This window comes from Thunnus thynnus, chromosome 18, assembly GCF_963924715.1.
Source record: "Thunnus thynnus chromosome 18, fThuThy2.1, whole genome shotgun sequence".
NCBI lineage: Eukaryota > Metazoa > Chordata > Actinopteri > Scombriformes > Scombridae > Thunnus > Thunnus thynnus.
Window position 1 is genome coordinate 29,871,275 of NC_089534.1, and position 24,921 is coordinate 29,896,195.

At 41.0% G+C, this 24,921-nt stretch overlaps 1 protein-coding gene across 2 annotated transcripts in view; it reads left to right on the forward strand.

Moving 5' to 3' along the window:
* The first annotated feature begins 46 nt into the window (after positions 1-46).
* Positions 47-24,921, forward strand: part of slc35f1 (solute carrier family 35 member F1) — a 29,970-nt gene continuing 5,095 nt past the window's right edge. Inside the window, exons 1-7 of one of the 2 annotated variants that reach the window (XM_067572460.1) lie at positions 47-856; positions 10,977-11,152; positions 16,727-16,854; positions 19,174-19,333; positions 20,819-20,975; positions 21,711-21,763; positions 24,435-24,589. In XM_067572460.1, coding sequence (XP_067428561.1) covers positions 762-856; positions 10,977-11,152; positions 16,727-16,854; positions 19,174-19,333; positions 20,819-20,975; positions 21,711-21,763; positions 24,435-24,589 — 924 coding nt within the window. In that variant the 5' untranslated portion in view covers positions 47-761. The remainder of the gene's footprint in view (positions 857-10,976; positions 11,153-16,726; positions 16,855-19,173; positions 19,334-20,818; positions 20,976-21,710; positions 21,764-24,434; positions 24,590-24,921) is intronic. The other variant, XM_067572459.1, reaches the window with a different exon arrangement.

Sequence of the window (24,921 nt, forward strand, 5' to 3'; positions counted from 1 at the left end):
CATCACATAGCAAAAAAACCCCCAACATTACATTAAATAAATAAAATGTGAAATAATCAAATGCTATTCAAAAGCCAAGCATATGAAAACGTCTTAATTGAGTGGAGACAGAGATACAGATGGGAGAAATGGGTGTCCTGGTGCTCCAATTGAGCTACTGGTTCGCCCTCACTTATCTATTAATTCGGTAAGTAATCTGTATCCAGTGATACCAGTATTTAGACCACATGCCTGGATTGGGAATTCCAGTTAATGAAGTGGCATTCTGGCTACAGTCCTGTTTCAATACAGGCTTAACTAGAAAGCGATTCCAATTTTAAATCAGATATGATAACACAATAACATCTCTTTAAATAAACCATGTTTTACTTATAGTGGTAGGCTCTGGAGTAAGACAGTGATTCGTGTTCACACGTCCTGATCTATTACGTCTTCCTCCCAAGAGGGTCGCTGGGTGAAAGGACGCCACCTGGTGGTACAATCAGCTTGTCTGTGTTAAATACATGCCTGGTTCAGAATTTCGCAGTTTCTAAATAGAGGAAGGGCATCCCGGCACAGGGTCTGTTCCACCTCAACATATCTACTCTCTACGCACCGCTGCTTACTCCTGCCTGCAGCCTGCACACGGAGAACAGGAGGGTCTGCTGCTTCCTTGCTGCCGCTGAGGGTGAGCCTGCTCCCCTTCTCCTCCTCCTCCTCCTCCTCCTCGACCGGCCCTCCTCGGAGCAGAATGCGCTGATCTCTGCTCAGCCTGTGGAAGCATGATTTCTGTCGTCTCCACTGTGGAGAGCGTTCCCAGAGGTACGGGCACCCCGGCGCCGAGCCTTTACCAGCGGATCAGGAAGGTCTTAACCAGGTAAGATAATGATGATGACGGCGCTGATCCGAGCCTCCCTTTACATTCACTCCACGCTCAGCCAGCACAGCAGCAGTCGCTCAACACTGCGGACGAACAGGAGAGCTCGTTTTCCTTTTGTTTCATACACAACCTGTAACATCAAACGCATCATACAGTCTGCTGCTGCAGGAGGCAGGTTGTGCAACAGATGTCAACATAATAATCATACAGCATCTTCCGTGTTCATGAATATCACATCGTGTGTGTGTGGTGTGTGTTCAAGCGTTCGAGTGGGGGCATTCCTGCATCCTATGGTACTGGAGCAGAGCCTGTACTGGTCGGGTGCGTGCTGGCACGGGGGGAGGCTGCCATGGTGGGGTCATCAGCCTTCATCGCTGCTGTGCTGCACAATGGCTGCTGTCCCTGTCTCTGTCTCTACTGGAACTTAATTGGTCTCAGTACACCTGCCTCACTCTCACTATTAATTGCAAACTCCTTTTGTTTTTCTTTTTCACACACACACAAACACACACACACACACACACACACACACACACTCGTCTCCTACCCTTTCTTGCCATCTGCTGTTCTTTCATCCCCAGCCTCTCTGTTTGTCCTGTGGCTGTTGGACTGGCAACAAGCTGAATTTGAGACCAGCATATCAGGCCAATGGCACTGTGTGTGTGTGTGTGTGTGTGTGTGTGTGTGTGTGTGTGTGTGGTGCTATTGTTTCTGCCACAGAGGAATGTTACTGTAAAGAAGCTTTTATTAGAAGTAGACAGAACAAGGCAGACTCACATACAAGCAAAGACGGCAACATGTCAGGCCAGTAAACAAATCATAAACTAAATAAGTACACATTCACAAAGAATAAAAATGATAGATAGGACCACCATCATGGATTGACCTTCTAAGTCACAATTAACCAGGTAGCAGGGGCTGCACATAAACTCATTCAATTTTACATGAGGACAAATGACAGTCCTAAATTGCAGTTAAGCCAAAATACATTTTGCAGTGTGCCACATATCGTCATCAGGTTAGGCTGACCCATTGTTGCTAACTTCGGAGCTAAGCCCCTTCTTGGTCTTGACAAGCTGCAGCATTTATTAACTGACACACTGTAGTCTGTGCTGTACATTTACTGCCAGATTGACAACTTATTGCTAACCTTTTCCTCTGCTCTGCTGGCATTCATTGCTTGCTCTCGCTTAACCACGCACTCACTTATGCACTGCCCTATCCCTTAAAAGGAGTTACGCTACTTGCAGTCCAGGCAACAACACAGACGTTGACTCACGTTTCGAAACAGCGCTGCTCAGAGGCTCCCAAACGCCATTGATTTCCAAATGAATGGATATTTGGCGTTATTTTTGGCATTTAAAAAAATATTTTTTGGCCTTGTGGGGGTTCTCATTGGCCTGGCGTCCCGCCAGGCCTGTACTATTGTTGAGGAAACACTGCAATGATAATAATAATAGAAATATGACTAATAATAACAATAGCAGGCATGGGTGTCAAGCAGGACCACATCAGCATGGGGTCCCTGCAGCCACGGTCCATGGAAGCCTGCCGTCCATAGCTAGGGGGTCCATGGGAACCTGTGGGACGAGAATGCACAAAAACTGCAGAGAAGAAGCCAAGTTAGTAAGTTGCATTAATGGTACTTTAATTGGCATACAGATGGAGAGGGGGAGGCGGAGAGAGGAGCTCAGTGCATCATGGGAAGTCCCATGGCGGTCTAAGCCTATAGCAGCATAACTAGGGGCTTGTCCAAGGCAAGCCTGGCCCTAACTAAACTTAGCACAAAAAGTAAGGAAATTTGTGTTTGGTAGATTATTTCGTTGTTGTAACAATGCTTCTTGGCAATAAATCTTATACCGTTGGAAAGCCTGTTTATTTCCCTTTTAAATGGTGCCACATTTGTAAGGAACATGCATTTGTGGGATGAGCAGCAGAGCTGAGTATGTGGGTTGCGCCCATGAAAAATTTGCCAAATCTTCCCTGCCAATGCCAAACAGCTTATTCTGCCATTGACTCTTGTTTGGTGTTTGGTGGATTGGATGATTGAAGTCTGAAGAAACAAGACATATTGGCAATTTAACAATTTATTCATTTAACAGACAGGAGCCTCCGCATCTTCTCCACACTTTGACCTTACGATCCAACTGCTGTAGGCAGAATCTGGACTCATCGCTGAACATAACGTTCCTCCACATGTTCAGGTTCCAGTGCACGTGTTGTTGCAGAGAGCCATCGGCCACATGGTCCTGCAAACCTTGACTGCAAATCTGTAGAAGACAGCTTACGGTACCTAAGTGCTGACAGGGTGAGGAAACGGTCTTCTTGGGGTGTCGTCTTCTTGGGATGCCCACTTTGCGGCCTGTCTCTGACATCCCCCATTATATGGAACTTGGCCTTCACTTTGGAGATGGTACTAGGGCCAATCAGGTGCCAATCAGGCAGCACCTGGGGGTACCAGAAGCTCAAAATAAGAGTCAAGAGCAACAGCAAAATAAGCGGTTCGGCATACAAATGTGGCACCACTTAAAAGGGAAATAAACAGGCTTTCCAACGGTTTAAGATTTATTGCCAAGAAGCATTGTTACAACAAAGAAATAATCTACCAAACCCAAATTTGCTTCCTTCCTTCTTACTTTTGGAGACTCTAGGAACCACAAGTAAGCTTGCATTCTTGGAGCACAGTGTTCTAGTGGAGTAATAGGTTACTGTGGGTGCATCCCAAGTCTCTAATATTGCATCCACGTTTCTCTCAGTTGCGTCTTTTCCTTGCGTCTTAGTCCCTCCCACCATGGATGCATGGAGAGATGCAAGGAAACCAAGCGAGCAGAGAGGAAACAAGGAAATTTGTTTTTAGAGACATGAGACATGCTTTCCTCTGAAGCGTCACGTGAAGCGACGTCCATTTCTGATGACTTCTGACGGAGTTTGTGTCTGCACACATGTGCACTTTGCTGACACTAATAAAGGTGCACAGTTATCACTGCCAGAGCAGCTGGTCCTCTCTGCAGCCTGTTACATGCTTAACAAACACCTAAATAAGCACCTTCATTCTGTATTTACTTTGTGTCCTGTGTCCTGCTCAGAGGCACAGGACCTATTTCTACTCGCAGAATACGTTTATACTATTTATTGATTATTTTCATCTGTATTTTTTGATAATCCTGATAGTGAATTCATTATTCAATAACCCAGAATATGATCAGGGTGTCTTTTGAACACTGGAAAATATGTATTTGGCTAAATGTTTCAGGGAAAATGGAAATTATGTAACTCATGTCAAACCCGACGCTCAGGAATTTTCAGCCTCACATGTGACTGAATGGAAATGAAAATAAATGATGTAAAATATAAATGTGTTTAACTGTTATTATGGATAAAAAGAGTCAGGAAGAGTCTGCCTGTCAGCAAGGAACAGGAAACAGCTCATGAAGAGAAAAATCTTTCTAATAAATGAAGAAAGTTGTTTATGGTTCTTTTGTTGATCAGACCAATAATTAACTGATTTTTAACTATATGATGAATCAGAAAACAAATAAAATATAAAACTTGGGGGTGATACACTTAAATTTAATCTGTAATCTGTCTCCACTTTGGTATGAAACTGCAGTGATGTATCAGATCAGTCAGATCAGCTGCAACATCCAATCGATAGCTGATATCCAATAAAGGGGCATGTCGGCTGGTAAAAGACTTCCATGAAGGCTGTTCTCGTGTTCCCTTGTTCCTCGCTCCTCAGAGATCCCTCCTCGGTCCTCAATCCTCAGAGCAGAAATAAGAGACTTGGGACGCTCATCAAAATGGCACACCAGGAACAACTTCCGGTTCAGCCGAGGAGCGAGGAAAGATCAAATAAGAGACTTGAGATGTACCCTATGAGCTCTTTAAGATATGATGGTGCCTAACCATTAAGGGCTTTGTAGGTGAGTTGAAAGATTTTAAATTCTATTCTGGATTTTATGGGAAGCCAATGCAACAAAGCTAAAATGGGAGAAATATGTAATAGTACACATGCAGCTACATTCTAGATGAGTTGGAGAGTTTTTAGAGACTTGTTAGGGCAGCCTGATAATAAGGAATTGCAGTAATCCAGCCTAGAAGTAACAAATGTGTGGACTATTTTTTCTCCATCTTTTAGAGAAAGGATGTGCCTGATTTTTGCAATATTAAGTGAGTGAAAAAAGACAGTCCTTGAAATTTGTTTTATGTGGGAGTTAAAGGACATATCCTGATGAAAGCTAACTCCCAGATTCTCTATGGTAGTGCTGTAAGCCAGGGTAATGCCATCAAGAGTAGCTATATCAGGTGTTTAGGGCCAAGCACAATAACTTCAGTTTTGTCTGAGTTTAGTAGCAGAAAATTGCAGGTCATCCGGGTCTTTATGTCCTTAAGGCATGCTTGAAGTTTAGTTAACTGGATTGGATTCATTTGGCTTCATTGATAAATATAATTGGGTATCATCTGCATAACCGTGAAAATTTATGGAGTGTTTCCTAATAATATTACCTAAAGGAAGCATATACAAGGTGAATAGTATTGGTCCAAGCACAGAACCTTGTGGAACTCTGTGTTTAACTGTCCATAGTTGACTAAAACACCTGAATCATGAGCAGGCTTTCTAAGCGGAGGTTTAATTACAGCTACTTTAAAGAACTGTGATACATAGCCTGTTACTAAAGACAGACTGATCATATCTAGTAAAGAAGTGCTAACTATGGGTGAGACTTCTGTAAGCAGTCTAGTTGGGAGGGGGTCTAAGAGACAGGTTGATGGTTTAAATGAAGAAATCATTGAAGTTAGTTCAGGAAGGTCGATTGGAGAAACAATCTAAACATATATCAGGCTTTACAGCTGTTTCTAAGGTTCCTGTTTTTGGGGATAAATCGGTGTCTGTCGGGGGCAGAAGGTGATGGTTAGAATTTTATCACTAAAGAAGCTCATGAAGTCGTTACTACAGAGAGCTATAGGAATACATGGATCAATAGAGTTATGACTCTTTGTCAGCCTGGCCAAAGTGCCGAAAACAAACCTAGGGCTGTTTTCATTCTCTATTAATGATGAGTAATAGGCGGCTCTGGCATTTCAGAGGGCCTTCCCAAATGATTTAAGGCTATCTCGCCAGACTTTGCGGACTTGCGGACTTTCTGGAAAAGACCTGGTCTGATTAGGAGAGATGGCATACATCCCACTTTGGATGGACCTGCTCTCATATCTGGAAATATGGCTGAGTTTATTAGTAGATCAAAACCATGGCAACCCAGAGTTGAGACTAGGATCTAAAGCCATATTAGTAAATTATCTAATCTCAGATTATTGTATTGATTTATTTTGTTTTACTGAAACCTGGCTGTGTCATGAAAAATATGTTAGCCTAAATGAATCCACTCCCCCCAGTCATATTAATACTCATATACCTTGAGACACTGGCTGAGGAGGTAGAGTTGCAGCCATCATACACTTAAGCCTAATTATCAACCCTGGGCCTAAATTTAATTATAACTCATTAGAAAGCCTTGTTCTTAGTCTCTCTCACCCAACCTGGAAAACTTTACAGCCAATTCTATTTGTTATAGTGTGCCATCCGCCACTGAGTGGGAAGAACCTGTTAGAAACGTGAACTGGTGGGTGGTGAACCGTGGGCTTCTGCTTAGGGTTATGCTTCCTTCAGACAGTCATCCAGCCACCCTGGCTTCCCAATTGTTTGCATGACTTAGTTTATCTTGCAGCGCATTTAGCTCTGTACAGTAGCACAGTGTGTTTTGTTTGCATTTGGCCTGCTGGCATTTGGGGCTTCCTTGAGCCTATTTGTGTTTTCTGGGTTATGGTTTTCTGTTTGCTCTGTTTTCCTCCTGTTTTCCTGCACTCCTCCCCAGCCTGTTTTTCCCTTCACCTGCACTGCAACATGTCCATTAGCCCAGCCCTGGTCTCAGTGCTTTTCCCCACTCTACTGTTACCATCACACGTTCTCTGTATCAGTCTCATCAGCCCTGCTGTACTCCCAGTGTCTTCCCAGCCTATTAGCTCTCAGCCTACCCCCGTGTCTTGCCACCTGTTCTTTGTTGTCTGATTAGTTTGTATTTAAGTCCTGGTTTTCAGTTCAGTCTTGTTGGATCGTTTGTTCATTTTTTGTTTCCTGCACTTCTGTGTCCTGTTCCTGTATTAGTTAATAAATATATTCTTCAGTTCCTTGTGCCTGCTGAGTCTCTGCATTTGGCTCCACCTGCTCCGCATTTCATGACATAAAGGAGGCAGAGGAGTAGCTAAACATATGACACACCGAGCAAGAGAGAGCAGGAGGGAGAGAGAGAGTAGCCATTGCTAACTGATAAGCTAAGTTGGCTGCTAAGCTAACTGCTGAACTAAAGTAACTAACAACTGTGGGATTAGCAAGAAAAGTTGCTAAAAGAAGTGGAGAGTGAAGAGTGCTTGAGCAGAACTGGCGTAAGTTTAAATGTAAAGCGGGTAATTATCCACAGTAATGAAGAATATAGCAAAGTAGGCAGCTGATATGAGACAATACACTTACTGCAGCACATCAGCAGCACATCAGTGGGAGCACAAGCTGTGGATTGGTTTCCTTTTCAATAGAGAACCCTTAGATTTGGTTAATAAAGAATAGTTGGGGCACCCTGGTGGCCTAGGAGTTAAAGCACCACAAGGATCTGTGCTTGTTCCCTTTCTCTTCTCAGTATACACCAAGTCTCTCGGTTTGATTATCAGCTCACGTGGTTTCTCCTACCATTGCTATGCTGATATACTCAGTATGCGTCACTCATATCTTATAATGTATGATGGAACGCCACCTTCAGTCAGTTTCTGAAACAGAACTCCTGGTGGTCCTGGCCAGGAATTCTATTCAGCACAACATTAGCTGACTGTTGGAGCAGTTTTGGTGAGAAGAATGCAAACCACTCACATATCTTCTAATTCTAAAAACGTTCTGCCAACTCATTATAATCTCTATTATGAAAATATTCCAAATTAAACAGGTACTAGAACCAAAATGTATTGTTTTAGGTATGTCACCATCTCAGCTAACTCTACAAATAGATATGGTGTTAGAATACTTAACTGGAGGAACTGGTTAAAACCTACTCTCCCTTCAGTTAAAGATCAAAAGTCAATGAAATTTTAGAAATGGAAAGAATAACTTATAGAATCAGAAATCAAGAACTGGAATTTGAGATGGTGAAGTAAATGAATTAAACATGAGCCCCACAGCTAAACAATACAGAGGTTTTATTATTAGAAGAGGCAGCTAGAAGGATTTGAGAAGTAACAGCTATAATCAATTCAATATTAAACATATGGCTTAAATGCTTATTTATTGTAGATGGATAATCATGTTTTTTTGCTTGTTTTATTTATTACAGTCTTCCCTGTTTTACCATTACACTGATGAAACTGGGGAAAGCATGTCTTCATGAAGCTGGCTTTGAGCACAGGGGACTGTAGAAAGGGAAATAGAAACAGGAAAGAGCCAAACACAAACTGCTGACACGTAGCTGGAAGAACAATATTGTTCTAAAATATAATTGTATGCTGGAGCATTAAGATTTCCCGTTATTGTAACTAAGATGCTCAGATCAGAAGAAAAAAACCAACCCTCATATAGTGTGTTATATTATTATTATTATTATTGAAATTATTGGCATGATTTCAACCGTAATGTGTTCATGTTAAGCAAAGCATTTGCACATGACTGAGAGAGATATATGTACCAGTGGAGGCTGGTCCATAGAGGCAGAGGAAGTTGATCCTCCTCTATTTTTTGAGAGGCAAAAGGGAGATCAAAATATAAAAAAGAATATTTGGTTGAAATAAACCATTACAAATCTCAGTATTATTTATTTATTATTTATAAGTATTTTTTCTCTGTTCTTTGGAAAAAATCAATTACTGAAATTCTGTTTAAAATGTTTCAACAGCGACACCTGCAGGGCAGGAGGAGAAAGGGCAGTGTGTGAAGTGGAGGAGGGGGGCAATTGGTGGAGGTGGAATGGGGGACAGAGGAGGACGGGTGCCTGCTGTCCTCCGCAGGGTGGGATCTCTTACATTGGACTTAATGTATTTCTTTTTTTTTCATGCTAATCTGTGATTGGCCATGACACGTAAAATGACGCTCCAAGGGAGGACGTCCTCCCAAACCAATCAACAAGCAGAATGCAATATTGACATCGAGTTGGTCCAATGATAGTTTCCAGATTTCATCTTCAATTCTCTCCAATGTAAGGCAGAGTAGCAGCAGTAGATAGCTCCTTGCGTTAGCCAATGCAACAGTTAGCTTGTTGTAGCAGCCTGAAGGCCTCTTTATACATCCATGGAAGAACTGTTAAAGACTGTTGATAAGCTAATGGGAGAAATGATCTAGATTGTGCAGCACAGCAGCAGCAGGATGCTGGAGAGAGAAGCAACCGGAGAAACAACCAGGAGAGTTAGCTTGTTTGACATTGTTGCTAATGATATCAGACTGGTTAAGCAGCAGCCATAAAGTTCTGTAAACTAACAAACAAGATGACCAACAGTCACAAATGGACGTTATGACATGAATACTTCATCTCCATGATAGAAAGAAGAAGACGTCAGATAACATGAGTCAGATACAGCTTCTCTCTCTCTGTCTCTTTGGTCGCTAATTTCAGCTCTGATGGTTAAATGTCTCTGTGTGGCTGTTGTGTGAATTTATCTCCTTAACAAGAATGCAGCAGAGATCAAATAATGTGTTGTGGGTCACGTTAGTTTGCTTGTTGAAGTTACAGTGAGCTGTCTGGACTCACTCATTCACTCATTTTTAATTGAGTGGTTGTTCAGTCACCTGTTGATGTTGTATGATTAGTGTGCAGGAGGTCTGGCTGCTTGCTTCTGACAGTTTCTTTCGTTCGTTTTAAGCTGAGCCGTATATTGAGTAATAAGCTTAAAGTAACTAGAATAACAAGTGTTAACTAGTGGTGTAACGGATTGTAGTTGATCCATGATCCGTACGGATCACCCCCCATGGTTCGGCAGGCATATGAACTGCGGATTAATTGCAAAATTTAATGTCTCATTTAAGACAAAGTAAACAAACTGCTGTAAGTACAAGTCATGGACAGACAGCATGTCGCTAACATTAACAGGGATTTTGAAGAGCAACGATCAAACCAGCATCTAACGGGTCCGATGTGACATTTGAGTTAACATCAGACATCTTAAATGTTATTTTCATTTAAGACCATAGGCAAAAGTTCCTTGCTGTTTCTGGCTGTGTGTTACAGAATAAATAGAAAACAAAGTTTTTTTTGTCTCCCCCCTTTTTTTCCGCTGATCCTAATAATGATCTGATCCGTGATTCAAATCCGTGATACGTTCTGAACCGTGAGGTTTGTGTTCTGACATGTTAACACCCCTAGTGTTAACATTTCAGCTTTGTAGACTATATTTTGTATATCGCACATATAGGTAAGAGTGTGTAAGTCATGTATTTGATACATGCATTAATACTTTCTGATGTGAACCTACACTTTTAGATCTGTGAATGTTTCTAGTGTTCAGTCTTTCTTGTATTCAGCACTGATCTGTTCCTGTATCACATTATAAGCTTTGTGCTACTTTATATATTTCTGTATACCAAGAAAATACATAGGAAACACATGTAAATCATGTGACATGTTGTCTGTTTTTGATGAGAACATAAATTTGTTGTCACAATAAAACAATACTATAAATTTGAATTTCACTTTGTTGGTAAAATGACACATTTGAACCACTCCATGGCTAAAATGAGCACTTCTTTGTTTAGAGACAATATGTATATGCTAAATGTCTTTAAAGAAGCAGCCTTTTCACCACTCAAGCAAATTGTTTTATTGGCATATAAAATTGCCCCCCACCCCTCCGATTTCATCAGGTGGGACAATGATCTAATTTGATGTGGTTTGTTGTAAGATTCCATGTTGGTTTTCCTCCTGTCCTCCCCAATTTTTTGAGTCACCAGCCGCCACTGATATGTTCTGTAACAAACTGAGTGCTTTCGATGTAATAGCGGGGCTAATACTAACACATACATATTGTCTTATGATTATGATGTAAAATAATCCTTAAAAAAATGTTTCTGACTCATGTCTTCTGTCATCTGCAGGGACCTGTTGGTGACCCTGGCCCTGGGTCAGATCCTGTCCTTGTTAATCTGTGCTATTGGTCTGACCAGCAAGTACCTGGCTGATGACTTCCATGCTAACACGCCGGTGTTCCAGAGCTTTCTTAACTACATCCTGCTGTTTCTGGTCTACACCACCACACTGGCAGTCAGGCAAGGTACAGACAGAAATTTAGAGCCGTGTGTGTGTGTGTGTGTGTGTGTGTGTGTGTGTAGACTGATGCTGGAAGACTTCTGAATCAGACTCCTGTGTGTCAAGTGCTTAACACTGAATTGTTGAATGTGCTTGCTCAAAATATGACTCACAATTCAGACTCATTTTCCCTAAATTAGTGTTTTTGCACAATGAGAGCTATAATTTTAGACCAGAATTTAGAAACTGAATGATCAGTGCAACACAGAGGAGGCTTGTCCATAGAGGCAGAGGAGGTTGCTCCTTCTCTATTTTTACCAAATCTCAACATCGTTTATAAAATATTTCTTCTCTCTTCTTTTGAAAAAATCTGTTATTGAAATTCTGATTAAAATGCTTCAACAGCGACAGCTGCAGGGCAGGCAAGAGGGGAGAGGTCAATGTGTGTGAAGTGGTGAGAGGAGATCAATATGTTGATATTTGAACCATGGATGTATTATAGGAGCTGGATATTAGCCCACTGGATATACAAAGTGGTGTCTGCCCTGCTGGCTCGCCCGCGAGTTCCCACTCAGCTCACAGACTTTGCATTATGATGACCTCACAGATCTTTAAATCACTTTTCTCGGCTCAAGGAAAGTTTAACAAATATAAAACCTCCATGGATCAAAAATTCATAATAGAAAGAGTCATAATTGACCTTGTTTGCAGTTTGAGGTGTCCTGTCATCAGTTTTACAGATGTCCATTTTACAACAATGGTCTATGAGGAAAATTCTTTTTGGACCACTGGGGGATTTTTTGCTGCAATACCTTGAATTACCACAGGGAAAAATTGGCTGCAAGGCTGAATGGCATACATCCATGATTTGAACTAAATACTAAAAAATACACCCCTCCCTTCATGCTCCTTCAGAAGCTCCACCCCCCATCTTCATGGACGTGCATTGCTGAGGCAACGACCAAAAGAGAAATATGGTGGAATCCAAAGCAATGTGTCAGCTGTACAGTCACTTCTGTTTCTCTCACACTTTATCAAAAGCAGAAAAAGAAATCATCTCATGTGAGCACAATAGTCCATCCACACACTCCCGACTTCTCACTTGACCTGCGTTCAGCATCTCTGTCCACAGAAGCAGCCATCTGTCAGCTGCAGCTCCTGGGGAGCTGAGAGGACAGCGGCCGGACAAACTGCCTTCACCAGGATGACTGACAGCAGAAATTTACTGAACCAAAAGAGTTTGCACGGGAAGAAATCAACAGTGTTTGTATTTATTGATTCATTGATACAGTTAATAAGTTGAAAAGACATACACAGCAGGATATTTGTGTGATTTAAACAGCTGCCTGCTCAGATTACACTTCACTAAACGCAACAGAAACACTCAGAGCATTAAAAGACGCGGAGAGTCTCTGTGAGACTGTCTGGGATTCAGTGTGGATTGATACATTTAATGAAATGGAAGCATATCTATATTAAAGGCTGGGCCTTTGGAAATTTAATTGGTTTAAGTCAGCAGATATGGAGATGATTCAAGTCAAAGAATCAGGACAGAAGAGAGGATCCACAGCTCAGGGGGTTTATTGTAGACTGTTCAGAAGACATGCATATGCTACGATAGGACACTTATTAGGTTGAGTAAGTGTGTGTGTGTGGTCTACAAGGGAGAAATAACAAAATATATAAAAATAACGTAAATATGAGTTAACATATTTTCAAAGCAATAGAGCTAGTTACTGCAGCCATTTAAATCTAAATCTAAATCAAAGGCAAATATGAAAATGTAGGAAAACTTCTATGGCAGAACTAAATTAAGAACATTCAAATTTCTAAACATATTTAAAGATACCACAACTGTAGCGCATTGATAAGCTAACACAAATTAGCAACCATAATGTGCCCTCCACAGAAACTGGGTAATTAAGAGACAGATAAGGAAAAAACGGTAAAAGAACTCAAATTACAAACAAACTCACTAAATAAATGCCTTATGACAACACTAACGGAACATGGAAATAACTTACATTCCAGTCATTTACGCACAACAGGAGGAAAACTCAGAAGTGTCCAGAATTACCTCCGCTGCTTTGCCTGCTCTGCTGCTCATGTAGACACTGTCTGTGATGACGTCAGTGCTTGCTCACCTGCTCTTTTTGGCTAGGCAGGCTTTCTCACACAGCCGTCCCCAAATGGTAAATGGTAAATGGACTGCACTTATATAGTGCCTTTCTAGTCTTCTGACCACTCAAAGCGCCTGACACTGCATGCCAACATTCACCCTTTATACACACATTCATACACTGATTGCACTGTTGGCTACCATGCAAGCTGCCAACCTGCTCATCAAGAGGGGAATCTAATGCATTCACACATACTCACACACCAATGGCACAGCCATCAGGAGCAATTTTGGGTTCAATATCTTGCCTAAGGACACTTCGACATGCTGACTGGAGAAGCTGGGAATTGAACCACCAATCTCCCGATTAGTGGACTCTACCTCCTGGAGTCAAAGAGAGCTTGAGGAAGGGAGGAATTATGCCTGCCCATGAGAAGGATCAGCTATCTGGTACTACCTCTTCTCTGAGGATTGCTTGAATAGCAGTTTTCACCGACTTCACCGCCCTCTCCCAAGTTCCACCAAAGTGAGGAGCACTTGGAGAATCGAACTGAAACTGTACCTGTTGCTCAGCTAGCTGCTCCTGCAGGTGAGGTGCCATGGATGTGAAGGCCTCCCGGATTTCTGTCCTTCCCCCTATGAAGTTTGTGCCATTATCACACAGAAGTTCATAGGGCTTGTCTCGAGAAGAGATAAATTGGCATAGAGACATCAGAAAGGCATCACTGTCCAGGCACTCCAGGAGGTCCAGATGTATGCAACGGGTTGTCAAGCATTTGTAGACAATTCCCCACCCCTTCTCATGCCCTCTTCCTATTCTAACAGTGAATGGTCACATTTTAACAACTACTGCTCAATAAAAGAGGGAAACGTAAACTTTAAAATGGGAAATTTGGACTCAAAAGGCATCATATGAAAAGCCTGATTCATTTGGAATTTATCCAGTTTTTAATTGATTGGTTGTTCGGTCATCTGTTGATGTTGTGTGATTTGTGAATGAGTGTGCAGGAGGTCTGGCTGTTTGCTTGTGAGAATTTTTTCATTGTTAGTTTTTAAGCTGAGCTGTATATTTCATCAGGTGGGCGACAATGATATAGTAAGATGCAGTTTGTTGTAATATTCCATGGTACATTCTGTTTAAATATGGGTTGCTATAATTCAGCATTTTATGCTATAAATTATGTTGGCGTATAGTGTTTTAAAATCTTGTTTCTGTGCCCCTTTTTAACTTTGAGCACCTGCCCCTCTAAAGGTCCTTGCATGGTCCTGCATTTGAACATAAGAAGAAAACATAACTTGAACATAAGACAGTAGAGATAAGTAGTCAACTAGTGTAAAATAATATGATGCAGTGGGTTGGTTTTACTCCTCTCATTCCCAATTTTTGAGTCACCAGTCACCACTGGTGATGGTATGGTATGGTATGGTATGGTATGGTGATGGTATGATATAGTTTGGCATGGTATGGCATGGTGAAGGTATGGTATGATGGTATGGTGATGGTATAGTATGGTATGGTATGGTTATAGTATGGTATGGTATGGTATGGTTATAGTATGGTATGGTGATGGTATTGTATGTATGGTATGGTATGACAGTATGGTGACGGTATGGAATGGTGTTGGTGTTGGTGATGGTATAGTATGGTATGGTATGATAAAGTATGGTATGGTAATTGACTTGATTTTCTATTCAAGGGAATTAATTAAAGAATCTCACTACCTTTATAGATTGTTATAATTTAGTGTAATAAAAGCAGTATTATTCTATGATACAGCAGGACTGCAGAAAACTTGTAATGTTTACTCACCATTAGTAATTTATAGACTTAATATCTGATTCTCTGGTGTTTGGGTGGCATTATCTATGGCATACAGATGAGAAACAAAAAGAGCGGCTACACTAACATAATACAGTAGTCTGCTGCTTCAGTTTGTGTCATTGTAATGGAAGAAACTGAATAGAACATTGAAATTTAGTGCTATGAGATTACAAACAGAACTGTGCAGATGAGGTAATAGTCTGTCATTTGGTTTGGGTCCTTATGAAAACATGTCATCAGATTTCAGAAAAAAAATGTCTAGTATACCATTTAAAGCCATGTATTATTCCTTAGAAAGTATCTGTATCTTGTGTCTGTAAAAGATCTTTTTATCTTTTTATCTGCAAAAAGTATTTAGGAGCCTGATAGCAAGAAACTAGGGGTATAATGGTACACCAGGTTTATGGTTTGGTACACACCTTGGTTTTGGGGTCATGGTTCGAAAATAACATTTTGGTCTTTCATTATGAGAAATGTAAACATCCAACAATGGCTCATTAGTCAAAACTATTACTGAAACAGTTCAATTGTGCTGCCGTGGAAAAGGAAAACAACCTTCATGAGGATACCTGCTGTATATAAAGTAGTTCAAACTAGCTGCAACTCCAGCAGCTACAACAGTAACATGCTGCTCTAACACTGATGCTTCAGTATTAATACTCTAATGTCATATATAATAATATATATATAACATTTTAACTAAATGTTTCTCTCCCAGAACTAGTTCTTAGAACATGCTGTCTGACCACATCAGAAATCAAATAGTAGTTCTGAATGACTTCACTCAAAGGTCGAGTGAAAAACTGACTGTCACAGAGAGGGGAGGAGGACGAGGAGACCTGATATAGTTTCACTCCGGCAATAACAGCACATGTTTTAATAATAGTGTTGCACTCATTCAGTGTTATGGATCTCTCGTTTGTCATTCTGACGGCAGGGTAACCCAGGCCAAGCCTGCTAACATACCCATGAGCATGCTAGTGGTGCGCTGCCAAAATGTTCCAGGTGGAACTTGTGCTCTAGAATTATTGTTCTGCACATCAGCCTTAGTGGATTATTAAACTATTTTGACAGTAATTGTTCTGGAGTGTATTCTTCATACGACTGCATGCACCGAATCGTAACATCCATATCGTGACGGATTGGGAAGAATACACATCCCCTACACCCTTACAAGAAACTGTAATGACAGATCAAAACTGTAAAGGCCTGTTAAAACCTACTGTCACATGGAAGTGGTGGACCAGGGGCCGGTTTACAAAAGCGCTGCACTGCCTTTATGCAGATGGCAAATGGTGACATTTTCACAAAGGCTTGTCAGTTGCAAATTTCAGATAAATTTATGAGTCCCACAGGGCTCTCACATGCTCATGCTTGGGTCACAAGTATCCCATTTGTTTTGTTTAATGAAAAACAGGAGAGGAAATGATCTCATTCTGCACTCTGTGTGTTTCCGGTCTGTTCTGTGGGTGTGTATTTAAAAGGGATACACTCCCAATTTTGGTGGATATCTAGCTCTTGCCCCTGTGTAGTTTGGATGCACTTATTATAAGTTGCTTTGGAAAAAAGCATATGCCAAATTGATGTAATGTAAAATTTAACACACTGATGCTTTAGTATTTTCATTATCTTCTCTTTGTGTTTCTCTGTCTTAACAGGTGAAGGAAACTTGTTGGCTATTCTGAAGCAGCGCTGGTGGAAATATATGATTCTGGGTTTGATAGACATCGAGGCCAACTATCTGGTTCTGAAAGCTTACCAATACACTACACTCTCCAGTGTACAGGTTAGCTTGTATGTGTGTGTGTGTGTGTGTGTGTGTGTGTGTGTGTGTGCTTACTTGTAGATTTTGCTGTTTTTTGCATTAGAAATGCTCTAAAATTGAAACGTGAAAGCATATTAAAGGAAGGTGGACTCCACTGACTTTACACATGAAGGTCAGTTTTCTGGTCATGCTAAGTTCTACTCAGTCTGTGAGAATAGTTGTGTCATGGCCTCTGTGGCTGTGGAGGAATTTTGTCATGTCTGAGAAAATAACCTAGGTGATGCCATTGTGTAGTCGTCAGCTTGGGACTTGGAAACAACAAAATTTATCAGTCTATGTTACAAATTGGGACAGGGAGTTTCAAAGACATGGGCATTTACCAGGCAGGGAGGAATTAACAAAAGATGCGACTGGTTGCATGATGGGAAATGTAGGATACAGTGGGTTTTGGAGCTTGACCCATATTAAAAAGAAAAAGTCAGAATACCTCTGCTGCTTCAATAGTGACCTTTCTTTTTTAGCCATGCAAGTGTGGCTATAGTGATTACAGTGTTAGTCAGTTGGTCCAAATTTTTGGTCCACACTGAAATATCTCAACAACTATAGGATGGGTTGCCATGAAATTTTGTACAGACATTCATGAACCCGATCCCTACTGACTTTGGAGACCTCCTGACTTTCCTGTAGCACCATCAGCAGATTTACATTCTTTGTTCACACAGTTAAGTATCTCTAAAAAACTTGATTACAAGAAGTATTTAAAAATACAACAAAAAACAATAAAACAGTGAGGGGCAAAGAAAAATAAGAACAAAACAGCATAAAAACAATAGTTACAATTTAAGAAAAGGTTATCTGATAAAAGTGGGTTTTGAGAAGTGTTTTAAAAGGCGCTACAGAGGAGCTAGGGAGGGAGTTCCAAAGCTGACCTGGTTACCTTGGGTAACAAAGCATGTGGTTGGAACAAGAAGGAGACCCCTGCCTAAGGATCTGAGGCTGCGCTGTGGCTCATAAGGGATTAACATATCAACAGTATCAGTGGGTGCCTCACCATCCAAAGCCTTAAAGATTATAAGCAACATCTTAAAATCAATTCTAAAACTCACAGTGAGCCAGTACAAAGATGTAAGAATGGGAGGGATGTAATCTGATTTCCTAGAGTTTGTCAAAAGTCTAGCGGCATTATTTTCAGGAGAAGACTGGATATTTTGTTAATCTGACTCTTGTGAGTCCCTTAAGTTAATGGAGTACAATACTAAAACACTGAAATACCCTTTTATCCTGCTTACATTACACAGTGCCTATGAATACATGTTAGATTATATGGTATATCCTTTTATAGAATGTAATTATTTCCCTGTAAGTAATGTAATGAATCCTAATTTTGCATGTAGGCAGTTAGGCACTTTTGGAATAAGGGAATTAGCTTACATTCCTGACTCAGAATAGCAAGAAATCAATAGAACTGAATATAGTCAGGGCCATAGAGATGATGTGGCAGCATCTCTCTAGAGCAGACAGGCCGGGCACAGTTCCCCTGCAGTGGCTGTTCACAAGATTGTCTGGCACAGGAATAGAAGAATATGATATTGTTCTTCTACAGACATACACATGGGCGATCATTTATTTTTACAGTACTGTACCTACCACATTATCAGAAAATACTGGAGTCACCATGCAAAACACTGACAAGTTCCAAACAGCATCACCCACTAGAAATCCACCTTTAAAAAAAAAAAAATCATCATTTAACACAGTCCAACTGATAAAAGCAGCTTTTGATGCCTGCTGCCCATATGAAGGTTAAAGTCAGCATTTTATAGCAGATTTGTGCCATGCTGAGGCAAGCCCTCAGCAGTCCTTTTAATACCTGCTCTGAGTAAACACAATCCACATTCTGGCAACGTTTCTCCAGCTTAGCGAGATGGCTCATTTAGTAGCAGCAGATAAGAAATTCATGAGTTTGTGCACACTTTTCTTCCTGGCTGGATATTTGGCCCAAACACAAATAACTGAAAAGAAAACACATCATATAATTCCCAAAACTACATCCTTAATAAATCAAACTGAATTAATAAGTGTGAACAAAACAAACTGTGAACAAAACAGACAAACCTTCATATAGTCAGGATTCAGGTGTGCTTCCAGTTGAGGTCAGTGAAGAGAGGCGTGGCCAAAATAACTCACCCCACCTTTGTTGGGGGGAGTTGTGTGGTTGTAGATAGTCCATGGTTCCATTGTGGGTCCAAATGAACCCACCCAGGGGAAAGAGAAAACTCCAGTGTGAGGGCTCATCATGTTGGTATGGGTTTTTCTCTGTGTCTCTCTCCGTCCTGTCAGCTGTTAGACTGTTTTGCCATCCCTGTGGTCCTGTTGCTGTCCTGGTTCTTTCTCTTGGTGAGGTACAAGGCTGTCCATGTGGTTGGGGCAGGACTGTGTCTGTTGGGTATTGGCTGCATGGTGGGGGCTGACATCCTACTTGGCCGCCAGCAAGGCCTTGGTGAGCACACACACACAAACACACACACAAGCACACACCTCATGAACAAACACAGCATTTCTGATCTTATGACTCAGGAAGTGAGGAAATGAAGCACAAGCACAAATACATGTTTCAGAGGCTTGTACTACGAAGCAGGATTTGGGATCAGCGAGGTAACTTCAGGTTTAACTCTGTGTTTTCAGTCCTACGACGGTGGTTCACTTCTTACTGGGGTTCATCACCATGGTAATTTATGCTGAGCAGCTAACCTGCTCCAGAGCAGGTTAACTTCAGAGGATCAGATCACAACCTGTCAACACTCTGACCACTGACCAATCAGATCACTGGAAAAAAAGAGTCATCATTCCTACAAGATCCCAACATGGACAAAAGTCCTGAATTTACAATAAAGTTACAAGTAAAAAAGAGCAATATATATTTCTATAGGTCAGTGGAAACATTTTATTGTTCCAGACTTTCTATTTCCACTCTGGTTTTGAAACAGAGCTTCTAACAAACGGAGAGATCTTTTACGACACTAATCACATAATGATGATTTTAGCTGCATTTTAATAGTATAAAATTTGTTTTATCCCCGGAGTGACAGCTGACAGTGTGGATGATTTTACACTCTGATTCCCTCACTGCAGCTCAGAATAACATTAGACAACTGTGTGATGATAACTGGAAATAAAAACGAAATATTGTCTTTTATCAGAAAAATAATCCACACACTGTTAATTGGCCCCCATGATTATAATGCAACATTTGGGTCAGATAGACTCATCAGTCATTAACTACTTTTCCACTCTTTGCCTCAGTAGCAGAAACAGTTTGGCATTACTTTTAGGTTTCTTTTTTTATGTGACATATTCAGAATGGTTTCTTCATCATCCAACTAAATAGCTAAAATACTCACTCTATACTTAAGTCATATATAATAATTCCAACATGTATTTTAAGCTGTAGCCTACTTTTGATATGTGGAAATTATTGCTAGTGTTTCTACATCTTATTCTGTTGTATGATTACAGGCTCATTTACATTTCACTTTGTTGAATATGACTTTGCTGTCTCTTAAACAGAAGTTTTCTGCAGATACTTGATATCATTGTTTCATCTCATATCATATGAAGTACTTCATTCATGGTTCTGATGATGTTGCTCGTAATTAACAACCCTGCCTCTTTTACATAAATGCGCTCGTAGCTGGATAGGGAAACCCCGGGTTGACTGAGCTAGTTGATAACCAGTTTCGTAGTACTGGTTATCTGGACAGCCAATGTTAGGTTCAATGAAGCCAGATAATGAAAAGATATCCTGGGTATGTTGAACTTGCTTAATAGTACAAGCCTCAGTTCATGTTGCAGGCACATGTGGATGTTACCATGTTGTTTTCACATCGTTGGGGTTACATGGAGCATCTTGCTCATTTGCTCAGAGCAGTCTTGCTCATGTTTCTTTCTTTCCCTCTTTCTTTCTTGTTCTCCCTCATCTGTCCAGGAGAGCAGAAGCTGTTTGGAGATCTATTGGTTCTAGGAGGAGCAACACTGTATGGGATCTCCAATGTCTGTGAGGAGTTCATAGTGAAGAACTTGAGCCGTGTGGAATTCCTTGGCATGATGGGCCTCTTTGGATCCTTTTTCAGCGGCATCCAGCTGTAAATTTGTGCAGTAGAGAGAAGTACCTCATGAAAACTGTAAAGTTAGGCATACAGGCTGTGCCATAAACAGTCACCATAACAGCATTTACAAGGGTGAATTTGATCATTTGATGATAAAGGTTTAGTAAATGTGAGGTGGCAGGTGGTGGTGGAGGTGTGTAATCTGCAGGTGAATTGAGTCCAAAGACACTGGTGTAATGTGTCTCTAGGTTGTAAATAAAAGAGTACTTTTTTATTTGCTGGAAAAAAAACCTAGTAGAACCTGGCTTAGCTTTTACTCTCACACAATGCAACTCCATGCAGCAACACACTGTTCTGACCAAGCAATACATAAGTGTACATTCCTGGTAGTTTATTTTATAACAAGAACTAGATAATTCTGCTGTTTACTTAAGGATTGTAGCAAGGACAGATAAATTACTTTTGACGTGTTAACTTTCCAGAGTTGTACAATCCTGTGCCTGTCTCATATATTTATGGAATCTGATGGATCTTCAAAGACCTCCAGCTTATCAGCAAACACCAGGACTGAATTGAATGTTAAAATCCTGAATTAGTAGATTGATTGGTTGTCACAAAGAGATTCCAGAGCAAAAACTGGCAAGAATGACTTCAAGTTTGTAATAGGGATGTTCAGTGCGAACAGATCTGTACAGCACAGTGAGGGACAATCTTTTTTTTTAATATTCTCTCAGATAGACCCTTGTAACCTTTGTTGGTGTTCTGTTGCAGGGCCATAATGGAACACAAGGAGCTACTGAAGGTACCTTGGGACTGGCAGATAGGTGAGGCTGTGCACACAAGAACATACACACGCACATACATCTTGGACCTAAAGTGGCAAGAAAAAGTAAATGAACCCTTTGGAATTACCTGCATTTATGTGTAAATTTGACATTAAATATGTCTAGAGATTCATCTAAGTTCCAGTTATGAACAAACACAATCTATTTTAACTGATAACACACATATAAATGTATTGCTCTTGTCCATATTGACTACATCATTTTTATAATTGTAGGTTGGAAAAAGCATGTGAACCCCTTGGCTAATGACATCAACAAAAGCTAACTGGAGTCAAGAGTTAGCAAACCTGATGTTCTATCAATGAAACAAGATAGGAGGTGTGGGTTAGCGCTACTTTGATTTATAAAAACATTCAAACTACTACTACTACTATTCACAAGAAGCATCTGCTGATGTGAACAATGTGGCATGGTGGCTCAGTGGTGCCTCACAGTAAGAAGGTCCTGGGTTCTAACCCCAGCCATCCCAGGCCCTTTCTGTGTGTAGTTTGCATGTTTTCCCCATGTTTAGATGGGTTTCCATCAGGTGCTCCGGTTTCCTCCCACCATCAAAGACATATACAGACAAGTGACAAATTAAAGGAAAAACAAGAACAGGACTGAATGCTTGACCCCTATCGTGAGGGGATCAAATAGCTCTGTTATGCTGTGGGGGGCATTTTGCTGGTATGCTTTGGATCCACTTGTCCCCTTAGAGGGAAGGGTCACTGCAAGTTGTTCTGAGTGATCACCTTTATCCTATGATGAAACATTTCTATCCTAAGGAGCTAGTACCATAGTACCCTATTAACCCACTCCACTCCCATAATGCAGGATTACTTGTGGTTCCTAGAGTCTCCAAAAGTAGAATGGAAGGCAGAGCCTTCAGGTATCAGGTTCTTCTCCCATGGAACCATCTTCCAGTTTGGGCTTGGGAGGCAGACACCTGCTCTACATTGAAGAATAGGCTTAAAACTTTCCTTTTTGATAAAGCTTATAGTTAGGGCCGGCTAGGCTTGCCTTGGACCAGCCCCTAGTTATGCTGCTATAGGCTTAGACTGCCGGGGGACTTCCCATGATGCACCAAGCTCCTCTCTCCTCCTCCTCCTCTCCATCTGTATGCATTCAAGTACCATTAATGCATCTTACTAACTTGGCTTCTTCCCTGGAGTTTTTGTGCTTTCTCGTCTCACAGGTTACAATAGATCAGGGTTGTGGTGCTGTTATGGATGATGGGTTTCCATGGACCATGGCTACTTGATGCCCAGGCCTGCTATTATTATTATTATTAGTCATATTTCTATTATTATTATTGTTGTTATTGTGCTTCTCTGTGTCTCTCTTTCCTCTCTCTCCTTATCTCCCTCTTTCTCTCTCAACCCAAGGCAGATGGTAGCCCACCTAGAGCCCAGTTCTGCTTGAGGTTTCTTCCTGTTAAAGGGGAGTTTTTCCTTGCCACTGTCGCCAAGTGCTTGCTCAAGGGGAATGTTGGGTCTCTGTAAAATAAAGAGTATGGTCTAGACCTGCTCTATATGAAGAGTGCCCTGAGATAACTTCTGTTGTGATTTGGCGCTATATAAATAAAATTGAATTGAATTAAATTGAATATCCTGATGGGAGTGGTCTCTTCCAGGATGGCAATGCCCCTATCCATAGGGCAGAAGGGGTCACAGAATGGTTTGATGAGTATGAAAGTGATGTGATTCATGTGCTCTGGCCTTAAAAGTCACCAGATCTCAACCCAATTGAACACCTATGGGAGATTTTGGACCGATGTGTTAGACAGCACTCTCCACCACCATCATCAAAACACCAAATGAGGGAATATCTTTTGGAAGAATGGTGTTCCATCTCTTCAGAAGAGTTCCAGAGACTTATAGAATCAATGCCAAGACACATTGAAGCTGTTCTGGCAGCACGTGGTGGCCCAACACCTTAATAAGACACTTTATGTTGGTTTTTCTTTTAATCTGTCACGCGTCTGTATGATAGGGTTAATACTCCTGTCAGTGCCCCTGTTGGTGCTCAGGCGCTGCAGTGCAGCTGCCCACTGCTCCTAGTGTATGTGTATAGGATTGGTCAAATGCAGAAGATAAATTTCCCCACGGAGATCAAAAAAGTACCTCTTCTTGTCGCAAAAAAGAAATCTCAGAAGACTTACTATCAAGAATTGTTGATTTGCATATAGCTGGAAAAGGTTGCAAAGTTATCTCAAAGAGTTTAGATATTCACCATTCCACAGTTAGATAAATTGTCTATAAATGGAGACGATTTAGTACTGTGGATACTCTCTCTAGAAGTGGGAGCTCAGCTAAGATGACTCCAAGGGCACAACACAGAATACTCAGTGAAGTAAAAAAGAACCCCAGAGTAACAGCTAAAGGCTTAAAGGAGTCATTGGAGCTGGTTAACATCTCTGTTTATGAGTCTACCATGCACAAATCATTGAACAGGCATGGTGTCCATGGCAAGACACCAAGTAGAATGTTTTATGGACTGATGAAACTCAGGTTGAATTGTTTAGGAAGAACATGCAGCACTATGTGTGGCATAAAAAGGGCGCTGCATACTGATTCCAAAGGGTTCACTTACTTTTTCTTGACACTGTACATACAAGTTATATGACCACAACATGTAATCTAGTTGTAATTTAGAAGTTATGTGCTTGCAGGTCTTCTCTACATTGGGTTCAGTGCCTTTATGTTCAGCCTATACAGCTTCATGCCGGTAGTTATGAAGAGGACAAGCGCCACCTCAGTCAACCTCTCTCTGCTCACAGCTGACCTGTACAGCCTCTTCTGTGGCCTATTCCTCTTTCACTACAAGGTAACATCAAGCTGCCAGGAGACACTGATTGGTGATGGGTTGGTCAAAAGATGTCCAGACATCCAAGTTAAAATGGGTCTAAATTTAGTTTAAAATACGTTACACGTAACTGTTGATGAGTGGATTTCAACATGTAGGTGTGATCTGCTTCATACTGAAATATGGTAATTTAAATTCATTAGAAAGAACATGTACATTACTCTCCTACATTGTTTTTTCTATATAGGGCGTGATGAATCCAGGGCAAGGATGTGGCTATTCAAAGACTTATAAGATGCCAAAACACCCTGCAGCAGATTGTAATACTTACAGACAGGATTTTACAACTTTTA